The sequence below is a fragment of the Trichoderma camerunense genome, assembly GCF_050948025.1.
Source record: "Trichoderma camerunense strain CBS 138272 chromosome Unknown V8C40scaffold_8, whole genome shotgun sequence".
NCBI lineage: Eukaryota > Fungi > Ascomycota > Sordariomycetes > Hypocreales > Hypocreaceae > Trichoderma > Trichoderma camerunense.
In genome coordinates, this window is record NW_028145362.1 from 1,146,900 (window position 1) to 1,170,442 (window position 23,543).

Here is a 23,543-nt window from a genome sequence, read left to right on the forward strand (position 1 = left end):
CTACATGCAGTCTTCACATGTTTGAGACCTGCTCAAGCCGGCTCTCTACGCGAGGCTAGCTCCAGCTAACGGCGTGAGCTTAACCAACAGTTGTACTACCATATACGCGAATGGCTGATTTGCATACCACATGGCTTCTAAACTAAGCAGCAGAGTGAGGATTTGAGCAGGCCATTCCTTCGTTCACATGAAATCTTCTTTATGAATAACATATGCTGTTCTAGCAGCAATTGCCATGAGGGGCAACCTTCCTGGATCTTGGAGCGCAGATTGACACCGACTTGGGTAGTGAAAGTCTGGGCGCTGATTTTCCGATCGACAGGGCATTTGATAGGATGGGTATCTTGGCACACGTATAATTAATTACCCCGCATATCGTGAAGCATACATATGTATTTAGATTGTCGTTATCGACAACAGGGTCAATTCAGTCCCGTTGTCTAGAGGACGGATGACAGGATCGACGAAGGGGGGGGGAGGTCAGGTACTAACAGCAGCAAGGATGATGCAGATTGTGTCCTCGCTTTTCATTAAGGGCGCCGGATATATATGGAAACAAGGGAGAGTTGGTTCAACTACTTCCTTTAAGGTGATTAAACCGCAGCCGATGCAGAGTACTCGTGGCTATCTAGGAACTCTTGCTACGCGAGCTAAATGTAGATCGGGCCCATTTTTGCCGTCTTACCCATAATCATGGTCAATCTGTAACCATCCCAGCTGAATATTACGGGGGACAATCTGCTTCCCTCAATTGGTTGGATCAGCCACTTTGTCTGCATCGTCGATTCGGATACGGCAGTGCCAGCTTTGGCTTGCGCGGGGCAGTGTCTCGCTTGTCTCAATATTGAATGGAGCGAGGTATACGAAGTCCTGGCTAACAACAAACTAAACCAGCGCCATGAGAAGGAGGTGAATCCTGGCCGCATCCAACAAGATCATCGGCCAAAAGCTCTGCTTCATTGCAATGACGACTGCGTGTTGGAGTTGGCTTTCGTTTCAGCTATTCCTTCGAATCCCCCGACTAATGGAATGCCGACTTGTGGGGGCGCACAGCCGATTCCTGTGAGATTCCTATCAGCTTCTATTCATATGGTGCCTAGAGCCTGAAGGACGGCAATGCAGCATATTATTCCAACTGCTCAAGTGTGCACTACAGTACATCACTCATAAGTTAGAGTGCTAGGCTAATCATTTGCGTAATTGTAGTTAGACGAGACAGGTCCAAAGTACAACTTTACACTTCACATTTAACTTCTGTCAGAATCTTGAATACAGCAGCATCAAAAATGGCTTCCTCTTACACCAATTGCACGCCAGGTCGCAAGCTCAAAGACTCTTGCGATCCATGTTCAGCGTCTAAATTGCGATGCAACAAGCAGAAACCCACGTGTGCTCGCTGCACTGCGCTAAATCAGCAATGCTCCTACAGTCCAGCACGACGTGCGGGTCGACCACATCGCGTACGGGAGAAGAGCCAGCAGCAATGCCCAGAATTAACAGTGGAAACCACGATAACGCCTGCTGAAAGTTCCGATCTAAGTGTTGATATGAACCTCGACACAGCAACATTGCTTGTCATGCAATCCGAAAGACATAGTCAGATTAATGAACAACACCAGCAGCAACAACCCGTTGAATCCTTGTCTCACCAAGTTTCCGTTCCCATCCATGACACAAGGGAGGACTGTACCAAAGTTGCGATATCCATACTGGAACAACTAGGTATTGCGAGAAGGCAGCCCGGACTTACAAACGTCAACTCAGCGACCACTGATGCGTGCCAGCGTCTATTGACCATACTGGTCTGCCCATGTTCCGAGAAGCCAGGTGTAGCACTACTCGTAGCTTGCGCATGCATTTCTCTCATGGATACGGTCCACCACTGCCACGCATCTCAAGTCGCAACAATTCCAGATCTATCGGCCAGCACCACGACCACGCCTAGTACCGAGAAGGACATATCCAATTGGCCAAGGCCCACATCTTCACACAACAGCCAAGGCAGCGTGGAACAGTTAGCAAAGATTGCCAGGCTCATCTTGCAGTTCACAGATAGATATGCTCAAGAACCAAAAGGTGGAAACAATTGGGCGCAGACGACCTGGTTGGTTGCGCCGATTGCAGCGCTGCTTCGATTTAGATTACAATCTGTTACTCATCAGGCGGCGAAACGTTTGGTCTTCTGATGAGTGGCAATCGAATATTCGAATGCTCACAAACGAAGGCATTTAATTGCAGGATATAATGTACCTACATGACGGCACAGAGAGTGCAGAGGCTATAACATATACTCGGGGAGGCATGCTTACACTTGCTGCATTCTCAAAGATGAGCGCTAGCTATGTTAATGTATCATGATAGATTGATGATAAAGTTCTGATCTTATTTTACCTCTTTTACAGCAATCTTTGTATTTCTATCATGGCCAGCCCTTTACCATCAAGTGCTCATAGCTAGGGAACTACCTAGTAGCTAAGACAGGTAATCTGTGAAGACTAAGAACTAGATACGTCCGAAGGAAATAATTTGATAGCAGATACATCCCTTTCAATTCCAATTACACCAAAATAGACATCGGGAAAGGACATGCCATGCTAGCGATGGACATTCATATACATATTACTTTTCTTCATGCTATCTTACACTGTATTGCTTTATAAACATGCTAATGAACTTTGTTCCTTTTCAGTTATGGTATGCAGAAATCATCATTCTCTCGACTAGTGACAACTAAGAGGAGAAAATGTGTATTAGGTCTCTCGATATTCGACAGATAGCCATAAAGAGGTATCTCTGTTTTGGTATTGAGCGACGAATTAAGTCATAGGGCCAGAGTAAATCGTTAGATGAGTGGAGATGTGTTTGGTGTCCTAGGCCTGATATAAGGTACTTTTATTCGCGGGTGACTGGTCCCGTCACCAGCTCCGTTTCATCATTGCCGGAAGCTTCTTTCTTCTCAGATTCGTCGAGCCCAAATTCCGTGACTAGTTCTTGTCGAAGAGGGACCTCCCGGATGAATAAGGCGATAGGGACAGCGACAACAGCAAATGCTATAAGCACCTGCCACGACTCCTTGATGCCCTCTGTGTACACGTGAACCAATTCTTGTTTCAGCGTGCCATTGAAAGAAGACATGAAATCTGCCGTCGCGTGTTGATATGCGCCGCCTCGCTTCATGATTTCTCGGGTCGCCGGATCACTTATCGTATCGAGAAGATTGTCGACGCGAGAGTTGAATACAGCTGATGGGATGGCCGCGCCCCAAATGGAACCAAAGCTGCGTACAAAAGCCCAGGATGCTGTAGCGACAGCAACATCAGATTCCGCCAGTGGCGCCTGTACAGCTGGCAATGTTGCAGTCAATGCTAGTCCTCCGCCAACACCAGCAATTATCTGGAAGATGACCCATTTTGCTGTGGACGAATGCGAATCCAGGATCGTGAGACAGCCGACACCAATGGAAAGGAGGGCGTAGCCTGCCACCATTGTTGGCTTATAGCGACCAGTTTTAGCGATCGTTAACCCCCCAGCTATACCCGCTGGCATCAGAGGGATTACAATTGCTAGCAAGTTCACGCCAGATTTAAGGGGACTGGCCTCGAGAAGAACCTGAAAGTAGACGGGGAGGAAGAAACTAAGCCAACTCATCTCAATACCATGGAGAAATGTTAGTATGTAAGCAAGCAGCGAGACACTGTTGCTATAGACTCGGATAGGCATCGTCGCCTCGACCGCCAGGTATTTTTGATGAAAATAGAAGAGCACAAGTCCTGCAGCTCCAATTAAAAGCGGAACAAGAACATGGTATGAATCCCATGCATAAAGTGTACCGCCCCAAGTTAGAGCAATGAGAATCGACACGACAGCGCTCATCAACAGCGCATTTCCGGGCAAGTCAACGCGCCGTAGACGGGCGAGCAGCGTGCCTTCACGCTTATAATGGACGCGGAGGAACAGAAAGACAAGCAACAAGGCTGTTCCACCGATCGGCAAGTTGATATAAAATACCCAGCGCCACGAGATATCCGTAACGATAACACCGCCAATAATAGGCCCAATAAAGGTACCCAAAGCGAATGTGGCCATTATGACGGACATGTATTTTTGCCTATCGCGCAAAGCGACCAGATCTGCCACGATAATGTCAACCATGACGAACAAACCGCCTCCTCCAATTCCTTGTACCAGTCGAGCGGCAATCAACATTGGGGTATCTTTAGCTCCGCCGCAGAGTCCGCTGCCGAGTGTGAAGAGGGAGATGGACACAAGCATGGGGATGCGGCGTCCAAAGATGTCCGACGCTTGACCGAAGAGCGGCTGTACCGCAGCCGTCGCCAGGAAATAACCATTGATGATCCATATATATAAGGCTCCTGAATTGAGGTCGGCAGATATAGTTGGCAGCGATGTTGCGACGATCGAAGTATCGAGGCCGGCAAGCAAGATGGCAAAGCATAGGCCGGGGAAGATGGCCCAGAATCGCCAACTGTGTTTTGGCTTTGACTCGGCAGAGACGATTTGGGCATTAGACGCCATGGTCTGATCTTGACCGTCCGGAGGCATTGTTCACAAGTCGCCCTGGCAGAGCTGTGGCATGAGAAAATTCTCTGGCGACGAACACAGGTTTAGGCATGTAAAGGAGTGACGGGCAAATGCGGAAGAGGTAAATCAGCCTGAGGCAGCGATGAGGTAGGAAGTGCAAAATACAACGCAAAAGTACACACTCTGAGACTCCCAAGGAAGTGTGTAGGCTCTGTAACAGTTGGCTGTTGGTTAAACTTGAATGAGGGTTACATCAATGTGTACATTGACTACTAGTCTACTACCGTCTGTCACATCGACCCTGGCTTTGTCCACTAATACCTGTCAAAGAGACTTTACATGACCAAGCTGAACTAACTTGGCATCTTGGCTCGTTGACTCGCTGCATTTCACTCTGGATTTGATTAGACAACTCGAAGCCATGAACTCCATAGCGGGCCGGGATATGCATGCTGACCACCCAAGCGGTTTGTAAAAAAGCAGGGACCACAAACTAGCCAACATGTATTTACATGAGAATACGACCATCATGCCAGACGGGTTTAGTGTGGTGGGTATTCGCGGGTTGCCTGTTCCAGTATGCTGATCAATTCTCGAAGTCCCTTTTTTTTTTCTACGCCCCTTGCTATCGTAGGGTAAGACCTCACGAGCATCTACCTTGAGAGGTCATGAGGTTGATGAGTGCCCTTGGCGTGTGGTTCCCAAAGCTTTCATACCTTGCAAATCATTAGGATGCAATTTAGTTGCCATTGAGAGCAAAAAAGAGCCGCTTAACGGGTATATACTCGACATCTCTACGATTGGGCTTTATATGGGCTTTGTGTTTAAATATTCTAAGACGATGTCAAGCGCCAAGTCAGAAATCCTACCAATACAGTCTAATAATTTTTACTCAGGGCTTGACAGTATTTAATTGCTTAAAGAAAGGTATTTAATCCCCTGTAGTGGGAGTTCTAACTTTCACTAACTGGATTTATGTCCACGCACTCAGATATGGACCTTGATCGCTGGACTGAACCTAGCTGGATCAATAAGTCTACCCTTTGACTACCTGCTTTGTCTTTCATTATGCTAGTGGTAGCATCGTATCTATAACGTACAATGGACTACACATGTCCTTCCCCTGAATCTTTTCTGTCAGTTGACATGACTTTCAATTTCTGGATTCATTCACCGCTACTTGGACTCCCGTCGTGCTACTCGCAGAGGCGTTGCTGTAGCAGGATGGTAACCCGAGAAATAGTCATTAAACACTAGATCACTAGGCTTGGTACCGCGAATCTCAAGATCGGCAAAGTTGCGGAAAACGCTCGCGACTGTTACGTATAACTCGCAGTATGCCAAACTAATGATTGAACCCAGGTTAACCGATGAGCAAAGGCGAGGGTCGAAAGCGATAACAAGATGTACTTACGGCATACCAATGCACTGTCGGCTATCCTTTCCAAACGCCACTAGATACTTGTGTTGCTTGCTTGATCCCTCTGGATCTAGCCATCGCTCGGGGTCGAATTTATCAGGGTCTGGGAAGGCAGATGTGGTTCGGTGCATCATCCAACTTGACATACCAACCGTGGTCTAGAATTTCTTTCTCTTAGAGCGATTTAGAGTTTGATCATGAGACTCACGTACTTACACCAGCTGGAAGAAAATAACCGTTGAAAGTGGCGCCGCCCGCAGGGACTACACGTGGTAGCCTTCCGATGACTCCGTACGCCAAGCGGAGCGACTCTTTTATAACTGCTGTCTATGCTCAGAAAACAAAGGTAACATTAGTCTGAAAGTCCAAAGATGAAAAAATCTCATTTGAATCATTTGAAACGACAATTCTCACCAAATATGGTAGCTTTTCTAATGTTATCCACTTCATCTCTTGCGTATCGTCCGGATAAGCTTCCAAAAGCTCTGCTCGCAAGCGACGATATATGTCGGGGTTGCTGATAACGTTATATGACAGAATGCCCAATGTATTGCTTGTGGCGGCCGCAGCTGCCACAACAATCGATAAAGCAATGTCGGTCATATCATCAACGGTTCGATTGGGATCTGCTGACAGCAGTTCGTGGAAAATAGACCTCTTTTGAGATTTTTCTCGCTGAGATAGAGTCTGCGCCTTCACATTGGTGATATTCTGGCGGACTCCCTATCTTTAGGTGAATAAGGAGCAAATATTGAAAACCACAGGTAATGAAAAACTCTTACCTTGACTAACTTGTTATACTCTTTGAGTGCAGGACTCAACGCAGACGAGATCCAGGTTGGTAGGGATAATGCCAATGCTTCAATGGTTTTGAACTGCATAAAGAACCAAAAAGACGTCAAAAGGCCGAGAACCATATCTGAGAAATCCCGACCATAACGTTCCTTCTCCAATGTGTTATAGCAGTCATCAAACGAGTAATCGCTGGCCACGTCTATGCTGATGGCACTGTATAGATCTTGAAGTTCGACGAACCCACCAGGTGTCTCGCTAGCTTGATCTAGGTCTTTGCGTAGCTTTGAAAGCAAAACTTTCGCCTTCTCTTGAACTACAGGTTCCAACTCCAGGACACCTTTTCGAGAGAAGAATGGGTTCACTGGAGCACGTCTTTTTGCGTGCTCTCGGTTGTCAGCCGCTGTGAAGAATGAACCAGGAGCTTGAAAGACATGATAATAGGCATCTGGCTTCCCATATTTGGTTCCTACATGATAGATGGTACTGTAGTTCTCGGGGTCACTAAGAGAGACTTCGTCTGGCGTAATGCGAACTACAGGGCCATATTTCGCGTGAAGACTCTCGACCTTTTGGTAAAAGCGACTCTGATTATTGTAATAGCTGTAAAACGTCTGATAAAACTGAGTTATAGCTGCTAGTTTTGGTCCCGGAATCCCTGCTAACGGGTGAAAGGTGAGTCGATAGGTGGCCACGACAACTGTCCAGGCTACCAGAAGCAGAGGAAGCAAGACAACCAGCGGGATTGCCATATCTGCTGATGAGGGAGCAGCGATGTGCTTTCACTGGGTCAACATGTATTATCTGTAGGTGAATAAATAATGCCACAAGTAATGGCGGTCGCTTTGAGACAATTATTGCGAACCATGTAGTCTTGCAGCTTTAAGTTGTTGCTGCTGGAGCACATGGCGAAACTGGACTGTAAATCTCTCTACTTTAACAGGGACAGTAGTGGTACCTAGCATCCCTAAAGAGCTACATAATAGCATATTGCAGATCTAGATTCGTGTCTGGCAGGCGCTACATACAAATGCTCCGCATATTGGGTCAGATTGTGGAGGAATCTTCAGGCCAAACATTCGATGAGTCCTGAATTAGCGCAAAGCAAGGGTTCTGATCCATCAGGCATACCACACACCATCTGACGGGGTCCTCGGGAGGATCAGTCCGCGGCCCGCAATTGGCCGAGGATGGCCTACGAATCAGGCTTACATCAGCTCAGTTTCCCTGAAGTGTTGATCTGGATGATGTTGGTTGTCAGTTTGGGCAGTGACGACTTTTGTAAGTGTGCGTTATGCAGTCTTACAACAAATTACCCGTTGACACATCCTACAACGTAATCGGGCTCATTATGGAGCTCGAAATCCATACGAGAAGTTGCTTCGCAAACACCTTCACGCGTTGTTAGACACCCCCTGCTTGATTTCATCCGGAATGTTCATATCCGTGTCTACGTTACATCGGTAAGATCTTACCCACGGGGTTATACCTTCGCAATCCGCTTCTCAAACTCAAAGATTGAAAGTGTGGTCTTTGGAGACCTGCTCAACGATACCACATAGGACACATCTACGATTTTCTTTGTAAAGGCGTTTCTAAACCAAGTGTACCAAATGTTCGGAACCAATACTTCCATTCAAACCTTGACAGAAACTGACGACATCCGCAATGCGTTTCCTTTGCCTGCACGGTCATGGGACCAACTCGCAAATTCTCAAGGCACAACTTGATCCGCTACTCGCTCGCCTCCCATCAGACTGGGAATTTGAATTTCTGGATGGTGAAATGAATGCGGAGCCTGCCCCTGGTGAGTATGATTACACAACTCGCATGATTATCGGGACAACCATCTGATCGTGTCATTATTAGGAGTTGAATCAATCTTTCCTGGCCCTTTCCTATGTTTCCATGGCGAGCCTGTCCCTGATGACGTGCAACGCGCAGTTGACTTAGTCAAAGAGGTCGTACTTGAAGAAGGACCCTTTGATGGAGTCATTGGATTTTCGCAAGGAGCAGCAGTGGCAGCTACTGTCGTTGCCCATGAAGCCAAATTGAACCCCCATCAGGAGCTCTTCAAAGTTGCCATCTTCCTGTCAGCCACAGGGCCGTTTGACCTCTCTGCTGGAAGGCTACGTCTATCGTACGAAGGCACTGTTGATGACCTCAAAATTGAGCGTTATGATGCCCTGGAAGGCGGATCTCTGGTTCCTGACGATGGCACTGATTGGAAGACTGACTACCGGTCAATTGGTGTAATTCAAGAGTTCCAGGCAAGAAGAACCCATCTGAGCGATTTGGGGCAGCAGAGTATCGACGTCCTGCTTCGCTACCATTCTTCCGTTCATGGTGTGCTTATCAACATTCCCACTGTCCACGTGGTTGGGTTTAAAGACGATTATGCGGATCAGGGCCGGGATCTAGCAGCCATTTGTGACCCTAAGATCTCGCAGGTTGTGACTCACGATGGCGGCCATCAATTACCCAGGGATTTACGGACAGTTACCAAAACTGCGGAAGCCATCCAATGGGCCGTGGATCGTATGCTCTTCCACAACTAGTCTAAATGCTGTTGTCTTGAGTAAAGAGCTGTTATGTTAGACGTTTGTGTTGTGCAATGTTAGAATGCTACGAGATAGTTGGTTCGTCTTGAACCCATTAAGAAATGTATGTACAATTCCAGTGAGATGGCTCTAGTAAAGTTTCATCTCAAAGATGGATATCCAGTCAACTAGTGGCTATAGAATCTCTCTCATTCGGCACGGGAGAGTCTCCAAAATCCATGTTGTTTCCGAGTATCTATTGGTTCCACATTTTACGGCCACCAAGGATTCTTTGCATCTGGCCGGTTGCCTGCTCCGAGTACGTATTTCTCTTTTTAGCGGCTAGTTTGTAATCCTCATCCCTGTTGAAGTGGATGATTATTGATGGTACATGTGTCAGAATTGATAGAATGAATGAATACACTCTCCTAGCAGGGGTTGAAGGAAACCCACTTGTCTAGATGAAGTAGGCGCCTTCTTCTAACATCTGTTGGCTCATTGAGCGATGCTTTTCAGAAGGATCAAAAGCGATGTCACGCCACTGTGAAGAACTCATGATCGCCGTAGGATTCATCTACGCATCTACGCACACCTCGGCCCGCCGCCGCCGAGATGGCACTCTCAGGGTTCAAAGGTATTGATGCCAATTAAAGTCAGTGCTTCGGAGGCTTAGCGGTACTATATCTCAAAAGGGATAAATTATAACCGCCCAGCATAACTCAGCAACTAGTAGACTTTAAATGTTTTTAAAAGTTGTCAAATAAGATGGCTTGATGTATGCTGAGTTGTGAAGTTGTTGATGCGACTCTTGAGCTAGGTGTTATCTGTTGAGAATACGCCCAAGGTGTTCTTAGAAACCAGTTTGTTACCGCTTATAAAATGAAAGGTTTAAACTGGATCTAATTGAGCATTCAGCTCACTGGTCTATCCACCATCCTTGCTCAGTAGGCTTATCCTTAAGAAAGTAAAACCCAGGTCAAAGAGCATGCCCCTGTCGGTAATCATGCATGGTCAGCTTCCTTTGGTATCTATCGTTTCATTTATGAGCATTTATGAGCATTCACGAGATGTGGAGTACCCCGCCGCATCCCGTGAAGTAATGAGTTGGTTGTTGTTTTTTAAACGGATTGGGATACGCCGAAACGCATCAAAGAGAATTCGTTGTTGCGGAGAATGAGGTACGTAACACTTCTATAGTAATAAATCGCCAGGATTGCGGGTAACGGCTTGGATTCGACCTATTTTCTTACGCACATTCATCAGCCCGTTTCTCGGACTTGCAATTGCGGATGTAGACTGTGTGGCTGTCTTCTACGAGGTGCCCCGAGAGAACACACATATAATACATAGTGCCTCTGAATCTACAAGTAGTCACGCTCATTTACAAACTAAGAGAATATCCTGTCCATTGATCTCAACTAGGACTCTAATTCTTCTGCCCTTTTATTGGTTTCTCTAAAGCATGTCTTCTTATAAGGATGCCACCAACATGGCTGTGGAGGATGCTGTGATGCCCATTGCCATTGTTGGCATTGGTGGTAGGTTTCCAGGAGAGGCCACAAACCCTGATCGACTATGGGAGATGATCTCAAATGGCCGTAATGCACTCTCTGAAGTGCCAAAGGAACGTTTCAATATCGATGCGTTCTATCACCCCTATGCCGAAAGGCAAGGTACAATGAATGTCCGAGGAGGACACTTCCTCAGGGAAGATGTTTCTCTTTTTGACGCTCCATTCTTTTCTATCACAGCCAAAGAGGCCCATGCCATGGACCCTCAACAAAGACTTGCACTAGAAGTTGCATATGAAGCTCTTGAAAATGGTATGCCTCTTTTGCTCCAAGTCACAGTTTTAATCCTGTCTCTAATAAACCTCTAGCTGGCATGAAAATGGAAGATGTACTAGGCTCTCAAATGGCCTGCTATATGGCGTCTTTCACAAGAGACTATGCAACGCTACGAGGCCATGATGCAGAAGATATTCCGTGAGCAATGAGATTTCTTCCATCAGCCCATGAGTACATCCCAGCTAACATCTCTATAGGATGTACGAAGGCACTGGCAATGGTTCTGCCATGATATCGAACCGACTATCTTGGTTCTTTGACCTGAAGGGACCTAGTCTCAGTTTAGATACTGCCTGCTCTTCTTCACTAGTTGCACTACACCTTGCCTGTCAGAGTATCCGGTCTGGAGAGACAAGATCTGTAAGAAAAATGGTGTGTATTGTCCATGAAACAATGCTAACGAAACTGGAATTAGGCCATGGTCGGAGGCACAAATCTAATACTTATGCCAGAAATGCAGATTGCCATGACATCTCTGCATTTCCTTAGCCCTGACAGCAAATCTCAGTCATTTGATCACAAGGCAAATGGCTACGCGCGTGGTGAAGGCGCCACAGTCGTTGTGATTAAGGCCCTAGAAGACGCTCTGCGGGATGGCGATACGATCAGAGCCGTTATTCGAGGCACAGGAGTCAACCAAGACGGAAAGACCCCAGGAATCACGTTGCCTTCGGCAAAAGCTCAGGAAGATCTCATCAGATACACATACAAAACTGCGGGATTACCATTTGAGGAGACGGGCTATTTCGAGGCTCACGGTACTGGTAAGTTTATTAACATTTCGATTCCTGTGTATTTGGGTCCGTTACTAATAATATTGTGAATAGGTACCGCCGCTGGTGATCCTCTCGAATGTGCTGCCATTGCTGCCACGATCGGCGCCACCAGGCCTAAAGATAGCCCTCTCTTGATAGGATCAGTTAAAACAAATATTGGACACATGGAAGGAGCTAGTGGTCTAGCTGGACTGATCAAGGCAGTGTTTGCACTGGAAAGGGCGGTGATCCCTCCAAACCTCTGGTTTGAAAAAGCGAACCCGCGTATCCCATTGGAGAAATGGGGCCTTGAGGTGTCAACGAAGCTTCAGCCTTGGAGAGAGAGTGGACTTCGCCGTGCCAGTATCAATTCTTTTGGATACGGCGGCACTAATGCCCACTGCATTCTAGACGATGCTTATCACTACCTAGAAGCCCGAGGGCTAAATGGGGCGCACAACACTCTTGTATCTCCGGAACCCTTGTTAGAAGAGAGTGCAAGCTCTGAAGATAGCAGCAGCAGCAACAGTGATGCTGGTGAGGCTACTGACAGTAGCTCGGTCACGTCTGAGTCTATCAGTGGTGAAGAGAAACCGGTAGACACCTCGTCGCCCAAACTGTTCATGTGGTCATCACACGAGCAAGCCGGTATCGAACGCACAGCAACACAACTGCTCAAGCATCTAGAGTCACAGCAGAAAGCAGACATCAACTTCCTCGGCAATTTGTCTCATACTCTGGCTGCTGGTCGATCTAGACTGTCTTGGAAGGCGTACACTGTTGCATCATCCACTGAAGAGCTCATCTCGGCTCTGAAGAAGAGCCCTAAGCCAGTACGATCGTCGCAAACTCCTGTCTTATACTTCGTCTTCACCGGCCAAGGAGCGCAATGGTTTGCCATGGGTCGCGAACTGCTTGCATATAACTCTTTTAGGAAGAGCTTGCAAGATGCGACCGACTACTTCAAGAGTATCGGGAGCGATTGGGACCTTCTTGGTAAGTGAATCCGGCTGAGGCACATTTGCTTTTTTTTCTTGTTTCAGTCTAATAATATTAATTTTGCATATACAGAGGAACTACAAAAGAGTGAAAAAGATTCACGAATTAACGAGTCGCGAATTAGCCAGCCAGCTTGTACTGCCTTGCAAGTCGCCGTGACTGACCTTTTGGCGGAGTGGGATATTCGCCCTTCAGTGGTTCTCGGACATTCCAGTGGAGAGATTGCAGTAAGTTTTATAACATGAGTATGCTATGGCTCATTAAATGCTAATCATCAACGTTGTCAAGGCCGCATATGCCAAAGGCGCTTTCACCAGGGATGAAGCCTGGAAGATCGCCTTTCACCGTGGTCGTCTGTCTAGCGGTATAACAAAGAAGGGCTCTATGCTTGCTGTCGGACTTGGAGAGACTGAAGTCGCTCCCTACCTAGGACAAGTCGACTCTAAGTACGGAAATGTGGTTGTTGCTTGTATTAACAGCCCTTCAAGTGTCACCCTGTCCGGAGATTCGGAAGCGATAATCCAAGTTCAAAATGCACTCGAGGAAGCAAAGATCTTCAATCGAAGGCTTACTGTCAAGACGGCCTATCACTCTCCTCATATGGAGTTGATTGCAAAGGACTACTTGCAGTCATTGGACAGCTTGCGTCCATCTGAATCGTCTAGCAAGACTGTCATGTTCTCCAGTGTCACAGGCAAGGTGATTGACAACGCCGCACTTGCCGCCTCGTCATACTGGGTGTCAAACATGGTCAGCCCGGTGCGGTTCAGCCAGGCTGTGGAGGCTGCTATCATGTACAACCCGACTAAGAAACGCACTGCTGGTAGCTCTCAGTTTGTTGACCTCATTGTCGAGATTGGCCCGCATTCCGCACTTCAAGGACCCTTGAAGCAGATTCTAGATGCAAACCGGTCCAAGCTGAAGCATGACGTTCCGTATATCTCGGTTATCTCGCGCAATGTGGACGCTGTGAGAAGCTGCCTCGATGCTATTGGAAAGCTGGCCCAACGAGGCCACCCCGTGGACATTTCTCGCGTGCATGTAATGACGGAAAATGAGAGTCAACGACCCCAATTCCTTACCAACTTGCCTCCATTTGCCTGGAATCATTCCACAAAGTACTGGTACGAATCTGCTGTCTCGGCAGCGTTCCGTCACCGAAAGCTCCCTCGATACGATCTCGTCGGAGCACTCAGCGAGCATTCTACTGACGTTGAGCCCTGCTGGACCAACTATCTACGTGTCTCGGAGGCTCCTTGGATTGAACATCACAAAGTCCAGGGTACGATCCTGTATCCATTGTCAGGCATGATGGTCATGGCTATCGAAGCTGCTCGCCAGATTGCAGACCACACTAAGGAAATCGACGGATTCCAGATTCGTGATGTCTCTGTTGGTAAAGCCATGGTCCTAGCCAGCGACGCTCCCACAGAGACAAGACTTCAATTCCGACCACGTAGAGCAGGTACTCGCCTTCCAGACGCTTTTTGGAATGAATTCACCATCTCATGTAGGAGTCGATCTGGTGTTTGGACCCAGCACTGTACAGGTCTTATCGCTGTCAAGTATGTGGCAGAACACAATCCGACATTCCATAATGAAGAAGAAGCGTCGTCGCGCCGACATCGCGCAGAGTACGAAAGACTGTCCACCGCAGGATTCAAGCCCGATGATCCCCGTCAGGTTTATGCCTCAGTATGTCTGCCCCCGTGTAAACTAACTTATTGAGAAATATGCCATACTGATCTGACCTTCTCCATAGCTTGCCGAACTTGGACTCCAGTGGGGACCGACATTTACGGGCCTGGTGCACATCAGCTCTGGTGACTTTGAAGCTCACTGTGAACTTGAAATCCCAGATACTAGGAAATTCATGCCAGAGGGCTTTGAGTATCCTCACGTTATTCACCCAGCTGCATTGGATAACTTCATTCAAATGGTTATCCCAGCATGTACACCTGCGGGAGTTCAACTAGAAAAAGCAAAAATTCCTCGATTTATCGAAAGCATTTACATCTCCAGCAAGATTAGCTCCAAGCCTGGTACGCGGTACTATGGTTACTCAAAGTCCAAGCCATACGGCTACAATGAATCTGTTGGAACGATTGTTGCATCTGACGAAGCCTGGGAGAAGCCTATGGTCATCATCGAGGGCTGCAGAATCATTTCTCTTGAGAACATGACGGATGGCCTCTCTACTGAGTCGGCAGCAACAACAACGTCCTTGAGAAAGCTTGGTGCCCACACAGAATGGGATATTGACTTGGAGCAGATGTCTTTGGATACTGCTCAAGCATTTTTTGCTCCTTATGGAGCCACCATCCCCGATGCAGATGTTGATGTCGTTCGTGATTTGGAGCTGGCGTCATTCATATTCTGCAAGAGGGTGCTTAGTCAATTCTCAGGGGAAGATTCTAAGAGCTTCGCGCCTCATCACCGTATCTTCTACGAGTACATGCGTCACAGATATGAACTTGCAGAGCAGGGCAAACTCGACTGCCAAACGGTCGGGAAGCATTCGGTTGACTGGCTGAACATGACCAAAGAACAGGAAGACGAAGTTCTGGCACGTGTAGCTGAAGCATCAGTTGATGGAAAGCTCCTTTGCCAACAGGGTTTCCACTTTGAAGAGATCTTGCGCGGCGAGCTTGAACCTCTCCAGGTCTTGATGCAGGATAGTCTCCTGACGCATTATTATCGAAATGCCCTAGGAACTGACAAATGGAACCCGATTATTGCCAAATATGTCCAACTCAAGTCGCACAAGAAGCCTCTACGAATTCTCGAGGTCGGCGCGGGTACAGGAGGTACCACCTCGGTCATTCTCGCAGCCTTGGGCCAGCGGGAAGAGGCTGCCGCCAGGCTTGAGTCTTACACATTCACTGATATTAGTGGTGGCTTCTTTGGTGCCGCTGCCGCTGATTTCGACGAATGGGCTCCATTTTTGGAGTACAAGGTGCTCGATATTGAGAAATCTCCAGTTCAGCAAGGCATCCAAACAGGTGTTTACGACATGGTTGTAGCCAACAATGTTTTGCATGCAACCTCGGCTATTAGCACGACTCTGGCTCACTGCAGAGAGTTACTGAAGCCGTAAGTGTATTAGATTTCCTCCGTCTGATTACCCTTTTTACTAACCCTCTGGTACCTTAGGGGTGGTATTCTGTTGCTCGGAGAGCTTACCACGACCCTGGCAAGAGTTCCTATGATCTTTGGATCTCTCCCTGGATGGTGGGCAGGTATGTATTACTGGCAGTTTGATTTCATTATTTTGCAAGTTGGCTAACAGAGCATACTAGGTGAGAATGATGGCCGTAAATGGGGTCCCAGACTCTCAGAAGGGCTGTGGGATACTCGACTCCGTGAACAGGGCTTCAGTGGTGTCGATTTAACATTCCGCGATCACAGTACTGAACACTACTCAATTTCACTTATGTTTTCTACTGCTAGTCCCTTACCTCAACCGGAGCTTCCTAGAAGCATTAGAGTTGTCACTCCTTCAAGCCCGAGCACCGCTACAAAGGCACTGGCCTCGAAATTGGTGGCAAAGTATTCATCTGTGGCCAATGTTGCTGTCAAATCTCTTGGCGAAATCTCTACTTCTGATCTGAGCAATGAGACGACACTTTCTCTGCTTGAAGCTGAGACGCCTCTATTGCAAGATATTAACAGCGCAGATTTTGAAGCTGTCAAACACCTCCTTCTTACCTCTCAGCACACCCTCTGGTTTACTAGAGGAGGTGCTTTAGAGACCCCCAACCCTGGAGCCAACTTGATTGCAGGATTGGCACGAACGATCAGAGCAGAGATTCCAAGCATGTTGTTAACTACATTGGACCTGGACCCGTCTGATGCCATCGACTCTGTCGGCTCATTGTCTGGAATTGACAAGGTGCTCCGTTCCATGACACAGGCGAGCCAAACTGAGCGTCCGGACTGGGAGTACGCACTCCAAGGAGGACAGCTTCACGTCTTGCGTCTGACACCCAACAAGGCAGTCAATGCAATGTTCGAGGCTAGCAAGACTGAGCAGTCCGTCTCCATGCTCCCATTTAACCAACCAGGACGTGCGCTTGCTCTGGCAATCAAGACGCCTGGTATGCTCGACACATTCCAATTTGTCGATGATGAAGAACATCCCAAGCCTTTGAAGAGTCACGAAGTCGAGATTGAGGTCAAGGCTGTTGGCATGAACTTCCACGACGTCATGATTTCGATGGGTCAGATTGCTGATACCGATCTGGGAGTTGAATGCAGTGGTGTCGTTACTCGTGTCGGTGATGGCGTTACCAAATACAAGCCAGGTGATCGTGTTATCACATTCCGTTTGGGTTGTTTCCGTACTTTCTTACGCAACCCCGAAGGCATGTTTGAAAAGATTCCTGACACTTTATCCTTTGACGACGCTGCTTCGATTCCTTGCGTATACTCAACGGTGTATTACTCGCTGTTCTATGTGGCTCGCTTGGAGCGCCACGAGACTATCCTTATTCATGCTGCCGCTGGTGGTTTAGGACAAGCTGCAATTATCCTTGCACAGCACATTGGTGCCGAGATCTTTGTTACAGTGTCTTCGGAAACCAAGAAGCAGTTCCTCATCGACACATACGGCATTCTACCTGACCATGTTTTCAACAGCCGAGACCACAGCTTTGCAGCTGGAATCAAGCGTATGACCAATCAGAAGGGCGTGGATGTTGTTTTGAACTCGTTGGCTGGTGAGGCTCTGCGACAGACTTGGCTTTGCGTGGCACCTTTCGGCCGCTTTATTGAACTTGGTAAGAAGGATATTGGTAAGTTTACAACCCTCTCTCCTTTTCTCTACTTCCTATCCAATTACCTATCGATTGTTAACCTGAAATACAGTTGGAAACACTGGTATCGATATGAGCAAATTCATGGACAACATTGCTTTTGTCGGTGTTAACATGCTTTCGGTTTATCGTGACAACATTCCATTATTCGGTCGTATCATGGCCGACGTCATGAAGGCCCTGGCGGATGGCATCATCCGACCGGTGCAGCCGTTGAGGGTCATGAACTTTTCACAGATTGAAGAGGCCTTCCGTATTATGCAATCCGGAAAGCACATTGGCAAGATGGTTCTCAGCGCCGGACCTGAGGATCTTGTTCCGGTATGTAAACATATAAGAGTTCGACGTTGAACACAACTGGGATGCTAATAGGCGATGCGTATAGATTGTTTCCCAGAAGAGCAAGCCATACTCATTCTCTCAGGATGCGACATACATGATTCCAGGAGGTCTGGGTGGTCTTGGCCGTTCGATCGCCGCCTGGATGGTGGACCAGGGTGCACGACATGTTGTTTTCACAAGCCGCTCCGGAGCCACAAAGCCGCCAGCTCTCAAGCTGGTCGATGAGTTAACTAAGAAGGGAGCGAAGATTCTTGCATTCGCGTGTGATATCAGCAACGCCTCCGAGCTCAAGGATGTAATAAAGACTGTCAAAGACAACAAGTTTCCCCCTATCAAGGGCGTCGTTAACTGCGCTATGCAGCTTCAGGTAAATAATTCGACTCAGCTTGCACTAAGTATTCAGGAAAGCGGTGCTAATAAATATATAGGACGTGTTATTCGAGAACATGAGCCTTGAGGACTTCAATGCTGCTATCAGGCCCAAGGTTTACACCACCAAGAATTTGCACGACCTTCTACCGAGAGACATGGATTTCTTTATCTGCCTTTCGTCAACTGGAGGCATTGTTGGATCTCGTGGCCAAGGGAATTACAATGCGGGTGAGTTACGCAATAATGCCATTTTGAACGCGGCTTCTGAGAATGACATATGCTGATAAACCTCTCTAGGCAATACTTACCAAGATGCGATGGCCCATTATAGAAGATCTCAGGGTCTGCCGGCAACGAGTATCAATCTCGGTGTTGTACTTGGTGTAGGTATTACAGCCGAACGTGGAGAGATCCTGTCGTACCTTAAGACGGGAGCCATGATTGGTATCCACGAGCAGGAAGTCCTGGCTGTCGTCCAAGCCGCCATGTCTGGGGAAATGCCAATCCAGGCCGTCGTTGGCCTTGCAACTGGTGGCCACCTCGAAAAGAATGGACACGAGGATCCGTTCTGGTTCAGTGAGGCACGGTTCGGGCCCCTCCGCATCTTCGACACCCAGCAGCTACAGGCAAGCAGAGCAGGTGACTCGGGTGACTCCGGCGCTGATCTCCAGGCCGTATTGCGAGGAGCTAGCACACTAGCGGAGGCAGCAGATGCGGTCTGTGTAGCTCTTGTACGCAAGCTAGCCAAGGCCATGATGGTGGAGATTGAGGACCTTGATCCAACCAGGCCGGCGAACTCTTACGGTGTCGACAGTCTGGTTGCTGTTGAGGTCCGCGCCTGGGTTTTCAAGGAAGTGAAGAGCGATGTTTCTGTGTTTGACATTCTGAGCAACATGCCCTTGGCGTCTCTGGCTACCAAGATTGCTGCAAAATCGTCTCTTTTGCCTCCGACAATCTCGGGTACAGATGATGACGCATAAACTCTTTTCAGCCATAAGTATGCACGATAATGGGATGATAATTTTTCTTGTATGCTAGATAGGCAGCACTGAGTATATTCTTATGTGTGCCTATGATCATTTCTAAATAACCTTCACAATATTTTCTTTCGCGTTTCACTCCTGCTTAGGTACCTCGGGCGATCTACGTGATCAGTTGATTAGTATAGCAACGCCGCTTATTGCTCTATTCTCAAAACGTCCACTATAAGCCTATTATTAAGACCTGGAGTCAATTTTAAATCAGCGGTATTCGCTAGGTAGCCTCGACATCAACGGTAGTGTATTTCTTCCTTTATTTATATAATCTACCTGGTACTGGATGACTCACTGTCCCTCAGTTGTACTTTCATCCCACAGGTCACTTTGCCTTAGCATAAAGTACCTAGGAATTTTGAACTCCGGGCAGAGGGTTTCCACCAAAGTATCGCGGGAATCCCTGTAACCCAAACCAAAGCTCACCACTGAATAGCTTGCCGTCGCCGACAATCTGTGCCTCGCGTTCCTTGAGCTGTTCCACATCCCAACAAGCAAATACGAGTTTGTTATGAAGGAAGGCTGCCTGGGAAGAAGCAATCCAAACAACAAAATCAGATGGGAGAGAGACTAAGCGAAAAGAATAAGAGTCGACGTGTCAGTTGCTATATCTTCATGAGATGAGATGGATCGTTACGATACTTACTGTCATCTGGTGGGAACCCCATCTGTACCTTCTCTTCTAGCTTCCTAGACATTGCAGTTTCGATGACCCCGGGATGTACCTGGTGAAGTCGTACGTGTTTATTCTCTGCTGCAAAGCATTCCAGAAGCTTGACAGCGGCCATCTTGCTGCTTACGTAGGCGCCCATCTTTGGGAAGGGGGGGAAACAAATGCCAGCAGTAGTCAAATTGATAAAGGTGATGGTCTTTTCCACCGGCGGCTTCTCTTCGGTTTGTTTGCCCTGGGTCTTCTTGTTCTTGTCTTCGTTCTCGTCCTCAGTGAGAATCTCGTCCTCGGTGAGGATTGCGGCTTTGGGTTTTGGGTTAACCTCGACAAAAGCCTGAGCCACTGCCAGCGTTCCTACGACGGTTGTTTTGTAGCCGTCCAAGACGGTAAAGGTATCAGCTTGATTGAGAAGCTTAACTGAAGGTAAGACACCAGCAGCGTGAACCAAGATATCGATACCGCCAAACTTTGTTGCGACCCGCTGGAATACTTGGTGAACATCTCGAGCATCACACAAATCGAGTCTATATGATTTCACCACTATATTTTCGGGGCCAGCCTTGATGAGTTTCTCGGTCTCAAGTAGAGCATTTGAGTTGCGGCCAAGGAGGATGAGAGCCTTTGGCTTAGATTTTGCAAAGGACAACCCTATAGAGCGACCAATGCCACCAGATGCTCCAGTGATCAAGACCACTTTGCCCTTGGTTGACAGGTCGGTCAATTCGGGATTGATTGCTGGATAAGACGTGTTATGAACGGTCTTTGTGTAAGATAAAGCCATTTTGTCGAAACGTGATTTCAGATGAGATGATTTTGGTGTTTAAAAAGTATGATGAACAGCAGAAAAGTCGAACTAATATTTAAAAAAGAGTCGCAATGTAAAAGTATGGAAAGCTGGATGCCTCGACATTGGCAACACGACTCAATCTGCCTGCTTTTATACACGAAAAAAACATAACGCAAATACATGAACGTACGTACATGCAGCCATTGGGAAACGGCGTTGGTGGTGAAACACTGTGTGATGTAATTGTTGTTGGGAGGAATGAGCAACTCGCACCAAAAATCCCCCGTTACATCGCATTAGTTTTAGCATATGGATCCTTCGGTGTTTCTCGCAAGTGCGATGATACTCAAAAGTCCGTTGGCTCATGCATCCGGCCGCAGCCCCCAATAATGCGGATGGAATCCTTTTATCCTTCGCAATTCACGTACTTTTGTCTTACAGGAAGCGAGCCACATCCGGTCTGCGGCTGAGCGACATTTGAGAGGCATTAGCGACATGCATATCAATGTCTCAGCTGAGTGGCTTGCCGCTATGTCGAGAAGACACGTACTGCGAGCTTCGAGTGATTATTACGGGAGACTGAGTACAGACGCATGTATATAGCGTTAATCTCATCACATGTATGTACATAAAGACGTTACAGATATTTTGGTGCTGCAAGTATACATGCACCCTGCATCGCCATATTGTTCTGCATCAGAAACTTACCTCCGAGACTACTTTTTGCAATATACATTGTTTCAGACATCATGGAAGTCACGAGTGAACTTGATCGTGGAACTTCTCTGCCGCCCCCAGTCGCATCACTCGACGATCTAATGGATGTCGAAAGTTTTGTCGCCTCGGTTGGTGACCTCTTGAGCCCCCCTGACTTTGATACATTCGATTTCGAGAACAAAAGCCTCTCGCCGAAGTGGCTTGACGACGTCTTCTCCATAACGCCCCCATCATCTACAGATTTTATTCCTCCACTCAATGGCGAGAACAAGAGCCTACCTTTGGAAACCAAAGCATTTTCTGCAGGACCTCAGAATTGTCAAAACCAACAAGGTCTTTGCATCAGCTTAGCAACAGGACTGCTCAAGTCAATGCATTCCAGTTCCCCATCATGTCTCTTAGGCGTAGGCAGCCATGATGGCAAGCCGCAGGTGTCTCGGGCAGTGGACATTGTCTTGTCCGCCAACTATGAGGCTTTACAGTCCATGCGGGGCTTACTCCGATGCCCCTGCTATTACACAAGCCCTCAGTTACAACTTCTTGTGACAATTGTCTGCGCTGAGGCCATCGCGTGGTACTGGCGTATTATCGACACTTATAGCCACTACCGTAGCACCAATATGGATAGCGGCATCCTACCAACGGAGAGAGTTGAGATGTCGCGGCGATCTTTCTTCATTGGTGGTCAGTGCCTGGAAAGCCACTTGGAGGCGAAGCTTATTAGCCAAGTTGTTTCTAGTAGGCTCCAGGAACTGGAAGATCTGATCGGAGACATTTCTTGGAATACGGAACAATCGGCAGCTATTACTAGCGAGCCTAAAAACCATCCCATGTACAGCGCAGTACATCTTAGAATGGATGCTTTCCTCAATACTCAATTGGCTGCTGTTCGACGGGAACTATTCAACCTACAGTATGAATCCCAGAGTCATAATGAAGAGACTCCTGATCAAGGATATTACAGACCAACAGCTAGGTAAGGGGTTTAGACGGAATGTTGATCGCCTGGTGTGCAAAATTCCGGAAAGATGACACACGCACTTGTTAGATAGAGAACTGAGCATTGCAATAATTTACGCGACAATTCATTGTATAGACTCAATTGAACTGTCGATCTTCAATCATAGAACTAGCATGCGACAAGCTTGACCTGAGAAGTTGGAATACAAGATAGCCCAAGGAACCAATGCCTATGCAGGGTTACTAGGACTTTCGCATTCAAGGAGAATATTAATCTCCGCGCATATACTCCATTGCCTTGGAATTCCATGTGATTTGCTTTCATCCAATATTCCGGTCAATATTCCAGTCAGTATTCCACGAAGACGGCCGAAAGACATTTGTTCAGCTTCCCCTGCATCCTCCTCATCTCCTATCTAAAATTAGCGCCCAGCGCTTCCATAAACAGAAGGTTACTGCGCGTTGGTTGGGCCAAAGTCGGGATCCGAGGATCCCTGTAGCTTACATATGATGATGGGGCGAAAACTTGGGCCACGAAGGCATCGCTGGATTCAGGATTACATCTAGCAGTCTGCGCCGGGACAGCCGCTGGCATAGCCTTTTGAGGCTTCACGTAGACCATCAATATTGCCTCTCTATTTTTTTTCCCATCGGAATCCGTGTCGTGTGCGGTTGATGCCGACATCCCGACTAACATCACACCAGCATCAATACGGGGGATCAAGAGTGCCCCCAAGGCGTCTAAACCCTGCCACAAGCAGGCTACGAGGCTCTTTGTAGTTAGAAGAAGCGCGTCTATTTTCATCACAGCTGAGAGGCATCCTATGGTTGACCAGGCATCCCTTCATACGTGAAAGCCTCACTTTTAGACACTGGATAGGAAGAAGACATATATATCTATAAAAATCTTGATGACCATTGATATCTTATATAGAGACCAGTAAGAAGAGAT

At 47.5% G+C, this 23,543-nt stretch overlaps 7 protein-coding genes across 7 annotated transcripts; 4 read left to right on the top strand and 3 right to left on the bottom strand.

Moving 5' to 3' along the window:
- The first annotated feature begins 695 nt into the window (after positions 1-695).
- On the top strand, positions 696-2,399 carry V8C40DRAFT_244396 (Zn(II)2Cys6 transcription factor domain-containing protein). The gene is made up of 2 exons (XM_083215640.1): positions 696-1,143; positions 1,207-2,399. The coding sequence occupies exon 2, from the start codon at positions 1,287-1,289 to the stop codon at positions 2,184-2,186; it is 900 nt and encodes a 299-aa protein (XP_083073776.1). The 5' UTR covers positions 696-1,143; positions 1,207-1,286; the 3' UTR covers positions 2,187-2,399.
- On the bottom strand, positions 2,347-4,801 carry V8C40DRAFT_244398 (major facilitator superfamily domain-containing protein). Its single transcript, XM_083215641.1, has one exon. The coding sequence runs from the start codon at positions 4,561-4,563 to the stop codon at positions 2,893-2,895; it is 1,671 nt and encodes a 556-aa protein (XP_083073777.1). The 5' UTR covers positions 4,564-4,801; the 3' UTR covers positions 2,347-2,892.
- Positions 4,802-5,392: 591 nt separating this feature from the next.
- V8C40DRAFT_244401 (cytochrome P450) lies at positions 5,393-7,740 on the bottom strand. Its single transcript, XM_083215642.1, has 5 exons — positions 6,745-7,740; positions 6,377-6,685; positions 6,179-6,289; positions 5,957-6,120; positions 5,393-5,887 (listed from the first exon to the last, which is right to left on the bottom strand). The coding sequence occupies exons 1-5, from the start codon at positions 7,504-7,506 to the stop codon at positions 5,719-5,721; spliced, it is 1,515 nt and encodes a 504-aa protein (XP_083073778.1). The 5' UTR covers positions 7,507-7,740; the 3' UTR covers positions 5,393-5,718.
- Positions 7,741-8,014: 274 nt separating this feature from the next.
- On the top strand, positions 8,015-9,678 carry V8C40DRAFT_244403 (serine hydrolase FSH). Its single transcript, XM_083215643.1, has 3 exons — positions 8,015-8,217; positions 8,317-8,561; positions 8,624-9,678. Exons 2-3 carry the CDS (start codon positions 8,423-8,425, stop codon positions 9,310-9,312), a joined length of 828 nt encoding a protein of 275 aa, XP_083073779.1. The 5' UTR covers positions 8,015-8,217; positions 8,317-8,422; the 3' UTR covers positions 9,313-9,678.
- A 351-nt stretch (positions 9,679-10,029) lies between these two features.
- V8C40DRAFT_244407 (type I polyketide synthase) lies at positions 10,030-19,596 on the top strand. The gene is made up of 14 exons (XM_083215644.1): positions 10,030-11,117; positions 11,174-11,279; positions 11,339-11,501; positions 11,557-11,905; positions 11,969-12,892; positions 12,968-13,122; positions 13,184-14,590; positions 14,658-15,988; positions 16,049-16,134; positions 16,195-17,688; positions 17,762-18,030; positions 18,095-18,418; positions 18,480-18,651; positions 18,721-19,596. The coding sequence occupies exons 1-14, from the start codon at positions 10,757-10,759 to the stop codon at positions 19,401-19,403; spliced, it is 7,824 nt and encodes a 2,607-aa protein (XP_083073780.1). The 5' UTR covers positions 10,030-10,756; the 3' UTR covers positions 19,404-19,596.
- A 90-nt stretch (positions 19,597-19,686) lies between these two features.
- Positions 19,687-21,242, bottom strand: V8C40DRAFT_244410 (SDR family NAD(P)-dependent oxidoreductase). The gene is made up of 2 exons (XM_083215645.1): positions 20,104-21,242; positions 19,687-20,027 (listed from the first exon to the last, which is right to left on the bottom strand). The coding sequence occupies exons 1-2, from the start codon at positions 20,906-20,908 to the stop codon at positions 19,807-19,809; spliced, it is 1,026 nt and encodes a 341-aa protein (XP_083073781.1). The 5' UTR covers positions 20,909-21,242; the 3' UTR covers positions 19,687-19,806.
- Positions 21,243-21,598: 356 nt separating this feature from the next.
- On the top strand, positions 21,599-22,685 carry V8C40DRAFT_244411 (uncharacterized protein). Its single transcript, XM_083215646.1, has one exon. The coding sequence runs from the start codon at positions 21,664-21,666 to the stop codon at positions 22,609-22,611; it is 948 nt and encodes a 315-aa protein (XP_083073782.1). The 5' UTR covers positions 21,599-21,663; the 3' UTR covers positions 22,612-22,685.
- The last annotated feature ends 858 nt before the right edge of the window (positions 22,686-23,543 follow it).

Coding starts and splice junctions, on each gene's coding strand:
- V8C40DRAFT_244396 (XM_083215640.1), top strand. CDS start 1,287: ATGGCTTCCTCTTACACCAATTGCACGCCAGGTCGCAAGCTCAAAGAC.
- V8C40DRAFT_244398 (XM_083215641.1), bottom strand. CDS start 4,563: ATGCCTCCGGACGGTCAAGATCAGACCATGGCGTCTAATGCCCAAATC.
- V8C40DRAFT_244401 (XM_083215642.1), bottom strand. CDS start 7,506: ATGGCAATCCCGCTGGTTGTCTTGCTTCCTCTGCTTCTGGTAGCCTGG. Junction 6,290..6,376: donor TAGAAAAGCTACCATATTTG/GTGAGAATTGTC, acceptor TTCTGAGCATAG/ACAGCAGTTATAAAAGAGTC. Junction 6,121..6,178: donor GTTATTTTCTTCCAGCTGGT/GTAAGTACGTGA, acceptor AAGAAATTCTAG/ACCACGGTTGGTATGTCAAG.
- V8C40DRAFT_244403 (XM_083215643.1), top strand. CDS start 8,423: ATGCGTTTCCTTTGCCTGCACGGTCATGGGACCAACTCGCAAATTCTC. Junction 8,562..8,623: donor GAATGCGGAGCCTGCCCCTG/GTGAGTATGATT, acceptor TGTCATTATTAG/GAGTTGAATCAATCTTTCCT.
- V8C40DRAFT_244407 (XM_083215644.1), top strand. CDS start 10,757: ATGTCTTCTTATAAGGATGCCACCAACATGGCTGTGGAGGATGCTGTG. Junction 11,118..11,173: donor ATATGAAGCTCTTGAAAATG/GTATGCCTCTTT, acceptor ATAAACCTCTAG/CTGGCATGAAAATGGAAGAT. Junction 18,419..18,479: donor ACTGCGCTATGCAGCTTCAG/GTAAATAATTCG, acceptor ATAAATATATAG/GACGTGTTATTCGAGAACAT.
- V8C40DRAFT_244410 (XM_083215645.1), bottom strand. CDS start 20,908: ATGGCTTTATCTTACACAAAGACCGTTCATAACACGTCTTATCCAGCA. Junction 20,028..20,103: donor GGGGTTCCCACCAGATGACA/GTAAGTATCGTA, acceptor CTTTTCGCTTAG/TCTCTCTCCCATCTGATTTT.
- V8C40DRAFT_244411 (XM_083215646.1), top strand. CDS start 21,664: ATGGAAGTCACGAGTGAACTTGATCGTGGAACTTCTCTGCCGCCCCCA.